Below are 16,287 nucleotides of genomic sequence, written 5' to 3' on the forward strand. Positions count from 1 at the left end.
TACCAGAACATGACAGCTCTCAACCATTAAGGAAAATACATGCATAAATAATGGCCAGTGTCACATGGCACTTCAAAACAGTGCAAGGAAGGAAAATTAGTGAGAGAAAATATGACAAGTCACAACTATGGAAACTAAAGAAAGGTACACACATACACATTTCTTCTACAGATGTGAGTGCCTTTGTAAGTGGAACAGATTTATTATAAGCTCAAAACTAGAGCATTTAGTACACTCACAATGACAAGTGCAATAACATTAGGAGCTGTAGAGGCAGCATTTCAAAGCAGTAGCATTTATTCTAACTTCTGATGTTAACACCCACTCATTCTGACGCCAGAAATCCAGAGGGAATAACGATGAGCAATTTATTTTTCTTAAGTATAATTGCATTTCAATGCAGATTCAGACTTTGCTATAAACCTGAACAGCACCAAAATGTAAAGGCAAAATTGTTAAAAAGCTTTATAATTTATGAGATACTAAACACAGTTTGCCAACACTGCTGATTTGGGACCCAGTTCTAACCTCAGGCATACACTGTTATAAAACTCTAGAAGACAAAATTCACTATATTTCCTCTATGGTTCACCATAATACATTTCCAAGATGCTTAGAGTTGTTTGCCACATGTTTATAATAATTTGATCTTTCCAGTTAAAAGTCAGCCAAAGACAGTTACCGAATCAATAAACATTTTTGAGAACTTTGATAAGTCATATTTATAAAACCCTATCAACACCACAAAATGAATGGTTAAATCTCAAGCATGTTTAATGCAATAGCAAGATGTTGCTAATTGCAAAAACAAGATCTATGCTCTTGTTCATGCATTTTATTTTAACCATCTTTTTTCAGGAGGAAAAACAACGAGAACTATTTACTAGAAAAAAACTGGTATAGATCATCTTCCATTCCAAAGTATACGTAATCAATTATATTGGTCTGATATCTGTAAATTTAATATCTTCTGTTTAGAATTAGAGGATTAGAGGTTTGCGGTCTGAATATGCAGAAGTAAAATTCCTGCTTTCAGTGGAGGATGAACCATCAGTCTTTTCTTTGCGGTCATGAGTGACAGCTATTAAATAAATAGGACACTATCAAAAAGAGATGGGTATATGAGATGCTGGAAAATTTAGATTTTTAGAGTAATTTTCTCCATTCAAATTTTTCAGTCATATAAGAAGTCAGAACTATGAAGAAAAATCAGGGGTTTTTTTCGTATAATTCAATAAGGAGGCTAAAGCACTGAACTCTTGTAATATTTTGCTATGTAAAATAAGTATACAGGTCCTAGACAGGCTTTCTGCACTTCAACACAAGTAAATTTAGATTAATTATCTAAAGCCTAGCAAACAGCAAATTTATCAGATGTTGATTTATGACTCCAATAAGAGTTGGCATAATTATTTTCAAAGCAATGAATCTAGTAGCTTCTAGGCTCCAAACCTTCCCATTACAATCCTGTGCTATTTACTGCGTGACTTGCAACATTCACTTGCCCAGTATTTTCCAGACACAAGTAATTGCCTGGAACCCCTTGCCACTGGGTCTGGGGAGCAAAATGGAGTATTATTGATGATTTTAGTGAGTATCTTTTAAGTATCTGAAAATCAAAAGACATTCCAGAGTCTAAGACCAGTTAGGACAAGCTATTCTAAATAAATCAAATCCACACCCAGCAATTTCTGCCTCCATCTCTAGGTTCTTTGAGCTTCAGTAATACGCTTAGAAATCTGAATTGTTATCTCAGGTTGTTGCAAGTTTACAGCCCAGACTGCCGTGACGGACACAGACAGGCTGCCTCCAGGGCTCCTAATGCTTTCCTGTTCTCTGCAACACTTCAGGAGGTGGCTAACCTCATACTCTGGTACAGGAGAAAGTTAGTTTCACATATTTCTTTTTTTCCATTTGGCAACCATCTTTGCTACTCTTTCAAGGGAAGAGCAGAACATAATTTCTTGCTTTTGTTATTGCATCTCCAGGGCAGGCAGTGTGGAAGTTGTGGCTGCTTCTTCCCATTTACATAGCTGAGTCTCTTAATTCTTCCTTCTATACGGCAGTCCTTCTCTTTGCTCTATTTCTGATTCAACCTTCATCTTTCCCCTTTGTATCTGCAGTCCCTCTCTTCCTTTTGAACTGGGACCTATCACCTACTGCCTTTTCTTATTCTTGCCCCTCCTTTGCTCACATCCATCTTTCCCTGGAGTTATTATTTTATTATATTATCTCAAGACCTCTGCAGTCAAACAGAGTGTAGAAGCAATGACCAAATGATACAAGAAGGGAAAATTTCCTGCTTCCTGCTTGTTTACAGATCAGCTCCTTTTCACAGATCCAGGCCATATCTTCTACAACACTTAGGATTATGGCCAAGGTGGCAAACTTCAAAAGTATAGGAAGGTCCTAAAACAAAATGGGACTGATACCACTTCCTAATAACCATCAAGACTTAGAAAAACTTGCAAGGTGATAGTAATGTCTCAGATTACAGGGAATTTACTACAAATTCTGATTTCCAATACTTGCTGTATTATAAGCACCAGTTGTTTGAAAATTTGACAAAATCCCTCCACTCACACAAATCATGGCTTGCAAAGCTCATCCCTAGGGATTAACACTTAAGTAAACTGAACTGTATCACATGTAAGGCACAGTAGGGCTTCTCTTATATGTGACTGAGCAGGTTTTGAATCTTTTCAGTGCATACATATCACCAACATAAATCTGGTAAGAAGACAGTGCAGGAGCACATTTCAGAGGTGCAGAACAGGAAGTGGAAGATTTTGGTTCAGATCTTTTCACTCACAGGTTCAGATTTCTTTCCAGCTCTCTTGGTGGAGAAGCTAGAGAACTGTCCTCCCAGGATTGAAACAGGGATTGTAGAGAAGTCCAAACAAAAGATCAAACATACAAAATTCAGGCAAAACAAAGTATTTTTTTCTAATTCCTTTTTTGGAAACAATCGAATTGTTTGGCCAAAATTTTCCAAGTAAGTCAGCAGGAAGCGGTCACTCCTTTACAGTGTGGGGAAATTTCTGCCAAAGAAAGCATTCAGGCTGAATCACAAATGTTAAAAACTGACTTTCATAATGGAAAGTACTGAGTACTTTGTACTAAGAAATTTCCTTAATGTACCAAAATCTTAAACTGTTCACACATGTCCAGTTACCAAAAAAGGTTTCACATATACAAATTAATCAATCAAGGAATTAAATAAGCAATCCTTTACTTTGTTGTATGAACTAAAAACACACAAGTCACACCAAAACAACAGATTGCTTTAAGGTACATATACTAAAAACATTCAAAAGTGGAGCAACAAATGACTGCTAAAATGCCCTTAGTGCAGAGCTATCACTAGTGCCAAGACGAATCGCAGGATCAGTCCTGCCGCTGGCGGAACAGGCCCTCAAGATTCTGTTGCCACAGCTGCCCAGCTGATTAAAAAAGCCAATCCACAATCCCACGCTTGCCAATAAACATCTCTAATACTGTCAACCCTAACAATAGTTACAATTTTTGCAGCACTATAAAGTTAAGCTATCTTGTACTGCTTTTGATACTGCATTGGTGTTTAGGAGCCTCAGAATGTTTCTGGCTTTAGGAAATGGACCCTATACAGTTTATTTCCCTCGTGAATATAATTCACTTACTTCTACAATGACTTTCATTGCACCAAAGCATAAATATAATCCTCCTACATGATACCAGACACGTATCAAGTCTAACGTTAAAATCTCAATGGATGTAACTCTCATCTGGAGCTGCCTTTTTCCGCATACACAGAGAAATCCCTGCCACATGTTCACTCTGTGCATTTACATTTTAAGGTAATATTTAATCAGATGCTTAGTCTGGAAAATGAAGACACCCACTGAAAGTAGGTCACAGTTATTACAAAAAGATAGATCACCATGCTGGATTGTTTTATTGGAATTTGCAAAATATGAATAGGTTACAGCTTCTTTTCTGTAAAACAATACATTCTTTAAACACCTTAATGGAAATTTACAGTTTATAGTGAGCTCTGCTGTAGATGGTTTAGGATGCAGCCACACAGGAAGCAGTATTGCGGGTGTGCCCTTAATCCTGCACTGAATAACAGCTTCAGTGTAGCAGTTCTTTTATCTGCTAGTGATTTCATGAGAAATAAACTGTCTGCTGAACCAGCATTTTCTACAGCACAATTATTTTGTATTCTTTTTGCCAAGAGTGTTTTACAACAAAGAGTGCATTGCTCAGCTCTTGTCTTCCCATCTATCACAGGCATAAGCATTCCTTCCTGAGTCTAGTCTTTTATTGAATTATATCATGAACAAGCAGATACTATATAGTAAATCTCTTTCATTTTTGCTGTCATTATTTTTAGTTTTGGAATGCTAAAATGAAAATTCTTATTCCTGAATGTAATTATTGGTTTAATAGTCTCACAGGGAAGTAATTTGTATAATCCTAGATCCAAATATCTATTTCTAGTTTCTTTAACAAAATACAAATGATGCCTTACACAAAATGCTACTCCAAAATTATAATTGTGTTAATTACAGCCAACGCATTTCCAAAACTAATTTATAAATTCAAAGAGTATTCTCTTCATTTTTTCAGTCCTATTAGTAATAATGTGATAAACAGCATAGCAAATAAAGCTCATATTCAATCTTTGTTCTTACTCAAGATGAAAATGTTAACATATTTCTTAGATTTCAAGAGAATTCAATTGCAAAAATCTCTTTAGTTTAATATTGAAATAGATTCTCTCTTAACAAGAGATTTAAAAGAACCTTGCCAAAAAAGCCACAAGGGGACTAATTAACCAAAACATTTATAGATATAAAATTAGTAATCAAAAAGGGAAGTCTCTACCTCTAATAGCAAACTTGCTACATAACAAAAATTTAGTACAGGCTCAGGTGAATGCAATTCCAGTGAAGTCAAGGGGATATATGTAAGTTAAGAATTTAATCTTCTTTCATCTTCTCACATGGTATGCTTAATCACTCACCTGTGGACTCTTACAAAGCTCTTTACAGAAACAATATAAAATTACCATAACTATGCTGCTATACAACAAAAGGCATATTTGCATTTAGTCCTGTCTTAAGATAACCCCTGACAGCTTTTGGGTTAAATGCAACAAAAAAAAATAAACCTTTTCAGCTAGCTATGCATAAATGTACTAAAAAGAGAACGCAGCTGAATTTACTAATTTCACCATTAGTATTAAACCTCACACCTATTTCTAAAGGAGAATTTTCATTTGGACCCAAATCCACCATAGCATTATGGCACCTATGTCCTATTGAAATTAATGGGGAACGAAGTGCCTAATTGATTTTATTGGCCTGGGCCTTTCTGTTGACCATAAGGTAGGTAACATTTCTTCACAGAAATGGTAGCTGGCTTTTTGGCCACTTACACTTCCCAGCATGAGATACATCATTTATCATTTGCTCCTAAACAAAAAACTGTATTCCCCTACTCCCTCTTGCAAATGCCACTCGATAGTGCCTGAGTTATTACACAATGGAATAATATTCTTTGTTGCAACTGGTTCCTATTAGCAATACTCTCTATTGCCAGAGGTGCCAAAAATGCTTAAATGTCAGTAATCCATTGCGCATGAAAGAAAATGTAAGACCATATGTACCATACTTTATTGTCTAACTTCCACCAGAGAAGTCGGTTTTACCCACTTGGTAAATGGGGTGGTGCTGTCCTTGGAGGTCAGTTGGAAGGGCCTAAGGAAGGTGCTAAGCAGTGAGCTGCCTGGAGTTAGTCAAAGGAAAAAGACAGCTGCGGGAACACTCGTAGAATTTAGGCCATCCCAGTGCGGTCCCATATGCTTGTGCCTGCTAAAAAAACAGGCAGCGCTGCCCAAAAAAACTGTGTTGAGACTTGACTACCACCCAAACCAACAAATAAAAAGCACTGTCCTTGCCAAGTAAATAGCTTATTCTCATTCTCAAGAGCTGCTGCTGGGTGCAAGATGCAGTTGCAATTTCTAGTCTTACTGTATGGACCATACACTATTACACATAGTTTTTAAAGTCAAACCTTTCCTTTTTTTGCTGTATTTTTTTTTAAGTTACCTGCCTGTATAAATGAATCTGTCATCTGACAAACAGGATTGTCTTGCTTAAGATGCACCTACATTCTTTGTGACTGGGGTGAGGGCTTTAAAATATTCTGATGCATTTCAAGCATGGTAAGATATGCAGGATTGACAAGATCTTCAGAAAGGAGAGTTAAACATAAAGATTTGCTAAAACCATTCTAATTTAAGACTATCACCACCAGCGTCCCTGTACGTTACACTGTATTTTAAGTACGTACCAGAATCAGCCCACTTGTTCAGATGCACCTTACTTTCACTTTGCATGGACATCAACCCATATGCAAGCGCAAAGTTGAAAAAATCTCTGGGAAACACTGCAAGAAAAAAAATCTAGGCTTGTGCAACCTTCGTGCAAGCCCAAACATACCGCTCATTGTAGTTTTGACTGACTAAACACATCTGCTGGGCCCAGCAAGTCCCTGCCACGATGTCATGAGATCACTCTGATAACTGTCTCCGTGCCACCTGTCAAAGGGCAAATTAGACTTCTTAGATAGCTTTAAAATTTGCAGTATCTACAAAAAGTCTTGAATAGTTTCAGCCAAGGCTTAAGAGTCTGACAAGTGCTAACACAGTCATGAGGAAGTTGGTGAGGGAGCGTGCCAGCCTGAGTATGGTCCCCAACTGGGCAACAGAGCCTTTACAACTGGGGTCAGCTCTGGCGCTGATGGCAGTAGGTCAGACGTGTCAACAGAGGAGAAAACTCACCAACAGTGTTTGATCCACAGTCTGGAATACAACACAAATTAATGGAAGGAAAATCTGATTTTCAGTTGTAATCCCCTCAGGTACAGTAGATAAAAAAATGTGATTTTTGCCTACGATTTTAAATGTCCTCACTCAATTTTATTTAATGGCAGATTAAAAAATCCCCGTTGTTGTATTACGTAATACTTGCAATTGCACAGAGAATGAATGTGACACCTTTATCAGTTATAGCTGCTCGTTGACTCAAAAATCCAACCAAGTTTTTAAGACACAGCTGAAAAAGGGGTGTATTGACATCCAGGTGATACTGAGTGAAAGCAAATTTTATTAGGATGAAAATCCTGGGGGGAGAGGCGGGGGAAAAACAGTAAAATCCCTGATGACAAAGTCTGTACTGGAATGCTGTCTCAGAAGCTTTTTCACATAAAACCATATTACTGCCTGTATATTTTCCCCATGACTACGCAGCCTGCTTTTATAGTAGCAAAACACCTCAATCCCAAATAGCTAAAAATGACTAGCTGTACTAAATAATGTCACATAACTTAATTTGTCAGAGTGAATGCTGGTTAGTCATAATATGAATTTCTATTTAACATTACTAGTTTGACTGAAGCAAACTCGATGGAGGATAAAAATGCTTGATTTCCCATCAGAACAGAAAATTCTTCCATTAGGATATACTGCAGTAGCCTATCACTTGCTGTCTTAACACTGAACGGACTAACATCACAGTTATCTTTTTCCCACTGTATTCAAAAATACAATATAGACAAAACCACCTTTTTATCTAAAATCTCATTCAATTCATCTTACTATGAAGACTACCAATATTAAAAAGAAAAATCTGAACTTCCTTTGAACATGCAAGTTCAAGTGCCTGTCTTACAAGTAACTTGTCAGGAAAACTAATTGCATCTAACCTGCATAAATACTCAAACCTCAAAAAGAGGCAAAGTTCACCCTTGGAGAGAAGCGTACACAGGATCCTCTGCACAATGATGGAGAAGACAGTGTACATGTTCTGCAGTGGGAATCAGCTACACTCAGAATTACATTTTCTCATGCTTGAAACTTCAAGTTGTGCTGTTCACAACAGTGTTTCCCCCAAATCTCAGCTGATCTGCCTCCTTCTTCTTCCTTTAATTCTAAGAGGAAAAAACCTACATTTAACCTCTTGTACTGAACTCTGGGACATGTCCATTTGACCAGAGAACACAAAAACACAAAACCAAAAAAGTTCTTTATTGTTTTCAGAAATCATCTTCCGAGTCATTATCCTCAATTTTTTGCAGCGGCCGCTTAACACCAATTATTAAGTCAATAGTGAGAAGCTCACTAATACAACTGAGAACTGAAATTACTAACTGGTATTTACAATACACTGATTCAAAGCCTTTCTGATTCATAGGCAGTGGCTCATTTTTCCTGAGTGCATCTATGGCTTTAAGATAGAATTTGTTAAAGCTGTTTCCTTCTGCTGTCCTGTACAGAGACTTAGGAATGCTTAGCAACGCATCCGCAATTACATTAGATATATCAGTGACTACTGACTCTTGACACTGTTTTGCATAGTGCCGAATATAATAATGTAACAGGATTTCAAAGTTACCTCCTACTGGCAAAACTGACCCTGCTTCTACAATCAAGTTGGAATAATTCTGTCCGCTACTTGTACAACTCTTTCCATGTTTACATAGAACTATATTACAGCTAATTTTCTCTGTATCTTTATCAACATCTAAGTGCTCAGACACAACTGTATTAGCATTATCTGCATCCACTGCAGCAGTGCTACTATTCTTTTGATTGTCCACAACTAAATCACTTCTACAATTCTTATGAACTTCATCTGGATGCTTCCATTCTGGATGTAGTTTCTGCACATCTCCCGAAGAGCTATCTCTGACAGTGAGAGCACTTAATTCTTTGATGGGCAAGACAGGACTTGAGGACATTTGCAAGTCCGTTTGCACACATGCTGGATTTTCACCTCCCTGTAAATCAGACTCTACAATCTGTGTGTCTGCTTCACCCCTACCTGTTTTCAGTTGATGTTCAGAACCCTGACTACCATTACAGGAGACGTTTCTTATTAGGAGTTGCTTCTGAGTAGCGGAAAAATGCCAACCACAGATATCTGAGGTTTCATTCTGGCCTTCACCTTCCGCTTCACACTCCTCCCTCTGTTCAACGCTTTTAAACAGCTGCTCGAGCATTTTAAATGCCCCCTGAAAAGCAGCAGCATGTTGCTCATTAACACCATGGGCTGGCCCACAGAGAATTAGGCAATGAGGCTGAAAGGCACACGTGCTGGCGAAGCCAAGGTGAACGTATCTCTCTGAGCCAAGCAGCAAGGGCTGACAAAACGCTGTCACTGCAATTTCGGTGATTTCTCTATGCATGTCATCACAAGAAGGCGTAAAAGGTGAGATACCCGTGATTTCGCGGACAAGGGCGATCTCTTCCGATGATAAACACTCGACGACAGATATGCCATAGAGTTTTGCAAAGTAGAGGACTACTTCGTGTTGTTTCACGCTCGACAGCAGCAGCTTCACGTTATTGCTCTGCAAGCGCCTCATCACGGCCTTCGTCCTCCCGGCGGCCCAGCGCTGGCAGGCCTGAAACCGCCCCTCCGACTCGACCACCAGCTCGACGCCGGGGGCGGCCGGGCCGGCGTGGAGGGGCTGGGTGACCACGACGGCCGCCAGCTCCCCCCGCGCCGGGCAGTAGGCGCCGAAGTCCCTGCGCAGCAGCAGCCCGGGGAGGATGCGGGAGCTGGCCAGGGGCAGGCCGGCCACGGCGGCGTGCAGCTCCGCGAAGTGCCGGCCCGCCAGCCGCAGCGCCTCGGCGCGGGCCGCCTCCCGCGGCGCGCAGCGCTCGCAGTACTCGCGGCACAGCCGCGCCAGCGGGCGCCGCTCCGCCGGCCCTACGCGGCCGCTCAGGTAGGCCTCGAGCAGCGCCTCCAGCGCCGCGCCGCCGCCCGGCACCGCGTGCCGCCGCAGCGCCGCCGCCGCCCGCCCCAGCACCGGGGCCGCCAGGGCCCGCAGCGCCCGTGCCGCCCGCCGCCGCCCCGTGCCCGCCAGCGCGGCCCGCAGCCCGCGCAGCGCGGCGGCCAGCAGCACCACGAACGTCTTGGCGCCGTCCCCCGTCGCGCCGCGGAGCCGGCAGGCGCTCGCCACCATCATCCTGCGGGGCGAGACACGCCGTTACGCGGGGCCAACCGCCGTCACGCGCCCCAACCGCCGCCCCCTCCTCCCCCGGCCGCGGAGGGCGGCCGCGGCGGTACCTGGCCGTCGGCGCCTCCAGGCTCAGCGCCTCGAGCAGGCGCCGCCCGTCGCGCGTGAGCACCACTGCGCCGCTGGGCAGCGCCAGCAGCGCCCGCCCGCCCCGCGGGCCCAGGCAGCCACGCACGGCGCCCGCCAGCGCCGCCGCCTCCTGCGCCAGCCGCCCCAGCTCCAGCGGCGCCGCCATGGCGCCGTCCTGCCCCCTCCCCCAAGCACGTCGCGCGCCGCCCGGCCCGGCCCAACGGTCGGGGGGGGGGGGGGGGGGAATGAAGGGTCCCGCGCAGGCGCGGCGGGCAGTTGGTCGACGCACAGAGACGAGACAGGTGGTGCGACACGTCTTTATTGGGGCGGCTGCCGCGGGCAGCGCGGCGCGCGCCGGGGAGGGGAAGGGGCGCCGCCTGGGTGCCCGCACGGCCGGGCAGGGACAGCGCGAGCAACGGTCGGGGGCCGTTACACACAGGGAAGAGAAAGGGCCAGGCCGGAGCTACGAACAGCGCGGGAACTAAGGAAACGGAGCAGAAACAAATAAATAACGACAGGCTCTGTCCTTTAAAAACTGCTTTTCCCACTTAGTCAAACACAGGCGTTTGGTACTGTGGTCACAGATCTGAATATCTGAAAATTTACACAAGATGTAGGTGTAGCTGTGCACTACACACCCTAAGAAATATCCACTTCTTCCAGTTTTTCTTTTCTTTAGAAATTAGGTGAAGAACAAACGTGGGAGGCTATGTCTGTGATGTTACTGTGTTACAGCCATTTCTGTAATACCACAAACAAACTTGCAGCTTAATTGTATCAAACACCAAAAGATGCGAAAAGGTCTACAGTCACGGCTTGCCGGCCAGAAGAGGGAAGGAACACGTTAAGAGTTTGTTTGTTGTTTTTTTAGGCGAGAGAGAATCTGACTAAGCAGGAAAGTTAGTTTTCAAAAAAAAAAGCCTTCACAAAACATGGGATGTTACATATGGCACAAGCTTGACAATCATCCACACATACCTCAGAACAGCAAGAAACCATCAAGAAGGCACTGTTTACAATAGTTGAGTATCGGATAAATTGTCAGTGATTTTGGGATACCCTTACAATACAACAATTAAAACTTACAGATGTACAGCATCCTTGTTACATGTTATTTACACAAACAGTGGTGAAGTAATACCCTTCAGGTAACTATACCAAACATTGAATCTAAATTCTGTTTCATAAACACCAGTCTGGCAAAGTTTCCCAAAGGCACAGAAAGGCAGCAAACAAAGGAAAAAAGAAAAAGAAACCACAATCACAACATATTATAGGACAACCTTTCAAATTATGTCTTTAACAGTTTTTAGGGGGGAGGAAACATGCTATACTCTTATAAGTAACATCTACTATTTTAAAGTAATCAACATGTGAAATGCAAGAAGTATCACTTCTAGCAGTAGATGGTACTTGCTACATTTCACATGACATATTTACTCTTTTTATCTTTAGGTCATCTGTACCTAAATGGCAAATTAAAGGCTTAGAGTGCTTTTGAAGAAAAAAAAAAAAAAAAAAAGACAAACAAAAAACCCCTACCATGGCAACAAACTCTGAAAATATCTTATTTCCTGTACAAGAAAAAAAAATAGTAAAATCAAGTGTGAAAGTAAGTGCTGTTTTGAACATTAAAAACTAGCTGGAGGCCACTGCCCTCAAACATCTGCAAACTGTACAATCTTTTTTATGACTATGAGCATAGTTAGGTCTTAGGTAAGTAATATTCAAGATCAGCTACACATCACGGTAAAATAGGACAATGGGGATGTGCTAGAGAAAAGGCTTCATAAACAAGACCTGCAACCAGCTGTACTATAAAAAAAAACAGGCAAGAAATTCCTTAGTTCCATTCACATGAAGAAGCATTATACAAAACCCAGCAAAATAGGAATTACCCACCTTTAAATGTGCTTTTTAGTATTTCAGTAATCATTCAGTCAAAGCAGAAGTCTGCAGCTTTTACTTCAAAAAGTTTTGACTGTGTAGAACATAACTTACAAATGAAGTGGAAAAGGAAAATACCATCTAGTTCTTGTAAAATTACATCCAGACTGGGTTATTAACTGACCTTGAATAGAAGTGATTAAAACCAACATGAAGGGACAGAAGGACATTTCTATTTACAAGGGAGATAAAATATTTTTAACTATCAGTCACGAGCTTCAGCAGCAAAAATTTAGCAGACTACTCTTTTAGGGGATTTAAGCTATTGCCCAAATTCTTAATTTATTTTTACCTCCCTCATATCCTTATGTATCCCTCCCATGTACAAAGTACACTTAGGGACCTGTAACAGATCCTAAAAGAGGTAAAATTTTGACATTTGAATGATATAATGAATGATCTAATTAAGTGCTGAGAGCTTTAAATTCATATTAGAATACTCTGCTTTCCTTTTCATTATGCCATCTTTTATACTGCTAACAACTTCAAGTTCTGCTGTTAGGGACTTAACTTAGGGATCTTTCTCTCTCTTTTTTTTCTTTTTTTTTTTTAATATAATGAGGGCCCTTCTACATTCACAAACTTTGCCTCATCAGCTATAGACCAATCAAGTTTGGTCATGCCCACTTACACAAGACCACTCTGTTTGGTTAAGCTACCATGTTCCAGAAAATGAAACAAGACCAAACTATAGTAATACGAAGCTGTAAGTAGTAAACAAAACAAGCTACCATTGACCACTTCAGTAATAAACTCTTACAGAGCTGAGGCCCAAAGAAAAAATGGAAGTGGAGGTGCAGTGAAGATGTCAGCCACAGGAACATTTGAGCTGGACTGACAGTAAGTAAATGGTATTTTCACTAAATACTAGGCGAGACGGATGCAAAACTGGACTTACAAGGGTGACAGTGGCTACCCTCAAGCCAACTTTGCAGTCTCCTCATGTTAGCTTAGTTTAAGAGAGAGGGAGGCTGCCCGAACATAAGCTCAGGTGCCACAGAGGAATAACCAACCCATGGCAAAAAGCCAAAAGTGACATCTGAACTGTTGCATTGCCCAGCATACATTTGATTTCTGAGAGGATCCTCTGAAAACAAACTTGGCTGCCCTTTATATCGTGCCTCTCATCATCCCCTACTGTCTCATTTGGGCTACTGAAGGTATGTTTACATTATTCCAGTCCCTTTTTAACTTGATACAAAGGTGGAAAGGCTTAACTGGCATTAGGAACTCACCAGACAAATACTAGCACTAAATTATTTTGCTGAAGTTTTGCAAGCTGTATACATGCATATATTTCTTCAAATCAAAATATGTTCAAAACCCTGGTTCTAAATCAAAATTTAAGCTTTATAATTAATCTACAGAATAATGAATAGGTGCATCAGGGTAGTAAGTTACACAGTATATGTTGCAGTAAGGAGGAATTTAAAAAGAGACTTAGGGTTTCATTCTCATTTGTTTTATATGTATGTGTGTTCTTAGTCATCCCAATATTTCTGAAGCCTTTCCCCTTGGAAACACACATTTTCATTTGCAAGTCAACTGTTGACTGTTCGGCTGAATTATGTTCTGCATAGTCTCTCCTTTGGAAGATTCAACTCAAGCTACATACTAAACCTAACTTTGTGTGTTAACATTTTATTTCAGAAATAAGAAAGAGTCCCTGATATCAGCAGTCTGTCTTCTGACTGTGAAGTGGCCATACACAACAGTAAATTCAAAGCTGCCGGTTTATCAAAACTTACAAATATACTGTAAATCCTTGACATTTGCAACTCTTAAGCATGCGTGGACCAAGACAGTACCTTCTTGGCTGCTGCATTGTTAAAAACATGTTCTGTATACTAGATGGAGGAATGCTTTTATGAAGAAACTTACGTTTTAAAAATTGTAAAAATAAAACCACTGGCTTATAAGCCCTTGTCATAATTCAGAATAAAAACTGTCATACTTCTGCAAACAAATTGGGGACATTCAATTGCAAAGGTCTCAAAGACTTCAGCTCTTTACTTGCCAGTTTCCAGCACTTATGAGCTTTCTATAGTAATATATTTGTTTGACCTTAAACAGTTTACCTCCAACCACCCAGTGTTACCTCAACACCCATTACAAATAATGTCAGTAAGAATGCTACTTCAAAAGTTACATTTAAACTTACTGGTTTTAGAACAAAGTAACAAACTCTGCTTGTTGATTATTCTACCAAAATAGGAAACATGCCCTACTAATAGGGGCTGACCTCTGAATTTTTGAATTTGAGCTATTCCATAGTGAAGATTTATCAATACAGTGTATGACAAACAATAAAACACAAGGCTGATGTTGCATGTCTGAGACGGAGAAAGAGGCACACACCAGGAACAAGAGTGTACTGGCACTTGCACAATTCTTACTTCAACTGGGTAGACGGGAGTACGACTGAACCATGCACTCAGACGCAAAGTTCTGTAAGTTGTTGCTACAGGGCTCTTTGAGATAATATTGCATCATTTAGTCCAACTTAAAATATGGTCCCCAGTAAGAGTTTGATCATTCCAGTTCAGAAAGGCCCTTGTTCACACTTCCTATTTGAACAAGATATTAATGACAAGCTGTAGCAGAATCATGAGTAAAATGAGGATACAGTGCTTAAGCTGCAAAAAATGGCTGTCCACAGGTGGTGAATTAGAAATGACTCGATTTCGTAGAGCCATAATGTCCCTGTAAGACATAAAATAACATCCTTTAAATAACAATCTAGACAATTTGGCATTTCCTAACATGTTAAGAAGACAGCTTTTGAGGAAAATTATGAAATATTAAGGATTGGTCAACAGTTGGGAAGAAGGGTAGTTGATAATTTTCTTGGTCCTTTAAATACATCAAGGCTCCAAAATAAAAAGATACACACCACTCTCCAATGAAAACAAATGCCAGGAAACTAGCATGTTATTTCAAACATTTCACAGATTGCATTTCAAACAAAAATGGTGTCAAGGACACCAGAAAACAGAAACTATTCTGATGGTCCTACTTTCTCTTCTCATATTCAATAAATATTAGCCAACACCTCCTCTTTAGTTACAATACAGTCAGTCTGAGAGCTGTTCCTTGAAATTCGTGAAAAAACGAACCAAAAAAATTAAACTCCACACTAGCTTATGAACAAGCTATATATAAAAAACACATTTTTACACTTCAAACTGAAGCGTTCAAGTCAAAGCTTAACAAACGAGCTTATACAAACTATGTATATATTTTGTGTGTTTAAATAACATTTCACATCTGCATATCTAGGTTAAAAAAAATTGGTTGAGAAAAGCTACTCCAGTTACTAATATGCAGTTAAGAGTAGAGCCTGAGACAACCAATGTTTCCCCATCATTAGGTTGTCTATTTTACACTGTAAAAATTACAAATGTGACAAGCTATTAAAACATAACCAACTATACATATATAAAAAAAGAAGAAATCTAGTATTTTTCCCATTGGGGGCATGATGTGTTATTTGCATACATGAGGTTTGGGTGTTCGAATTCATGAAGGCTTTGGCAGCCATTACCCTCCTGTTGTTTTGGAGAGAGAATTACAATTGTAAGTTTCACCTTAAAAAATGAACATGGTGGTTAACTGGGCTGAAGGGTGTTTTTTGTTGTTTTTGATGTTCAGAAGCTTTTAAATAAAACTGTTTTTGGTTAGGTCTCTGCTTGTTTTTTTACTTTTAAAATGCTCTACTCTCTGAGCTTCTTCTTTTTTACTTTAATGAAACTATCCCTTCCCCCATCTTAGTCTACATCTACATTAGTGAACTTCAGCACAAAGCAGGACAAATTCCAAAGAGATTTAAAATCAAAATTTGGCCCCAATCCTATAATAAGACATGTACATGGAAACTCTCAGGTGATTTCCCTAAAGCAAGTATTTCATTGCCATGAGTCCTGAAAGAAATTTTACAGTAATACTTTTTTTTTTTTTTTTAAATGTGTCAGTCCATCTCCACCAGCTAAGTTGTCTAAATCAAGTTTTAAAATGTTTCCATCTTATACTTTTGTCTAGTCATTCTGTCTTGATCACTGGACTACATAAACATTTGGTTTGAAATCATTATGACTGCTTTATCATCATCATCTTTCAGTTTCCCATTTAATACTACTGTTGAGATGCATGGCTCAAAATCCTTGCATAACATTCTGGAAAAAGTACTGCCATCATTCAAAT

At 40.3% G+C, this 16,287-nt stretch overlaps 2 protein-coding genes across 11 annotated transcripts in view; both read right to left on the reverse strand.

Moving 5' to 3' along the window:
• Window positions 1-8,057: 8,057 nt before the first annotated feature.
• BBS10 (Bardet-Biedl syndrome 10) lies at window positions 8,058-10,339 on the reverse strand. Its single transcript, XM_064509265.1, has 2 exons — window positions 10,122-10,339; window positions 8,058-10,021 (listed from the first exon to the last, which is right to left on the reverse strand). Exons 1-2 carry the CDS (start codon window positions 10,304-10,306, stop codon window positions 8,083-8,085), a joined length of 2,124 nt encoding a protein of 707 aa, XP_064365335.1. The 5' UTR covers window positions 10,307-10,339; the 3' UTR covers window positions 8,058-8,082.
• Window positions 10,340-10,443: 104 nt separating this feature from the next.
• Window positions 10,444-16,287, reverse strand: part of OSBPL8 (oxysterol binding protein like 8) — a 100,741-nt gene continuing 94,897 nt past the window's right edge. For all 10 annotated transcript variants that reach the window (XM_064509287.1, XM_064509280.1, XM_064509305.1 and 7 more), the window contains one exon: window positions 10,444-14,790. In XM_064509287.1, coding sequence (XP_064365357.1) covers window positions 14,655-14,790 — 136 coding nt within the window. In that variant the 3' untranslated portion in view covers window positions 10,444-14,654. The remainder of the gene's footprint in view (window positions 14,791-16,287) is intronic.

Source organism: Dromaius novaehollandiae, chromosome 1 (genome assembly GCF_036370855.1).
Source record: "Dromaius novaehollandiae isolate bDroNov1 chromosome 1, bDroNov1.hap1, whole genome shotgun sequence".
Classification (NCBI taxonomy): Eukaryota; Metazoa; Chordata; class Aves; order Casuariiformes; family Dromaiidae; genus Dromaius; species Dromaius novaehollandiae.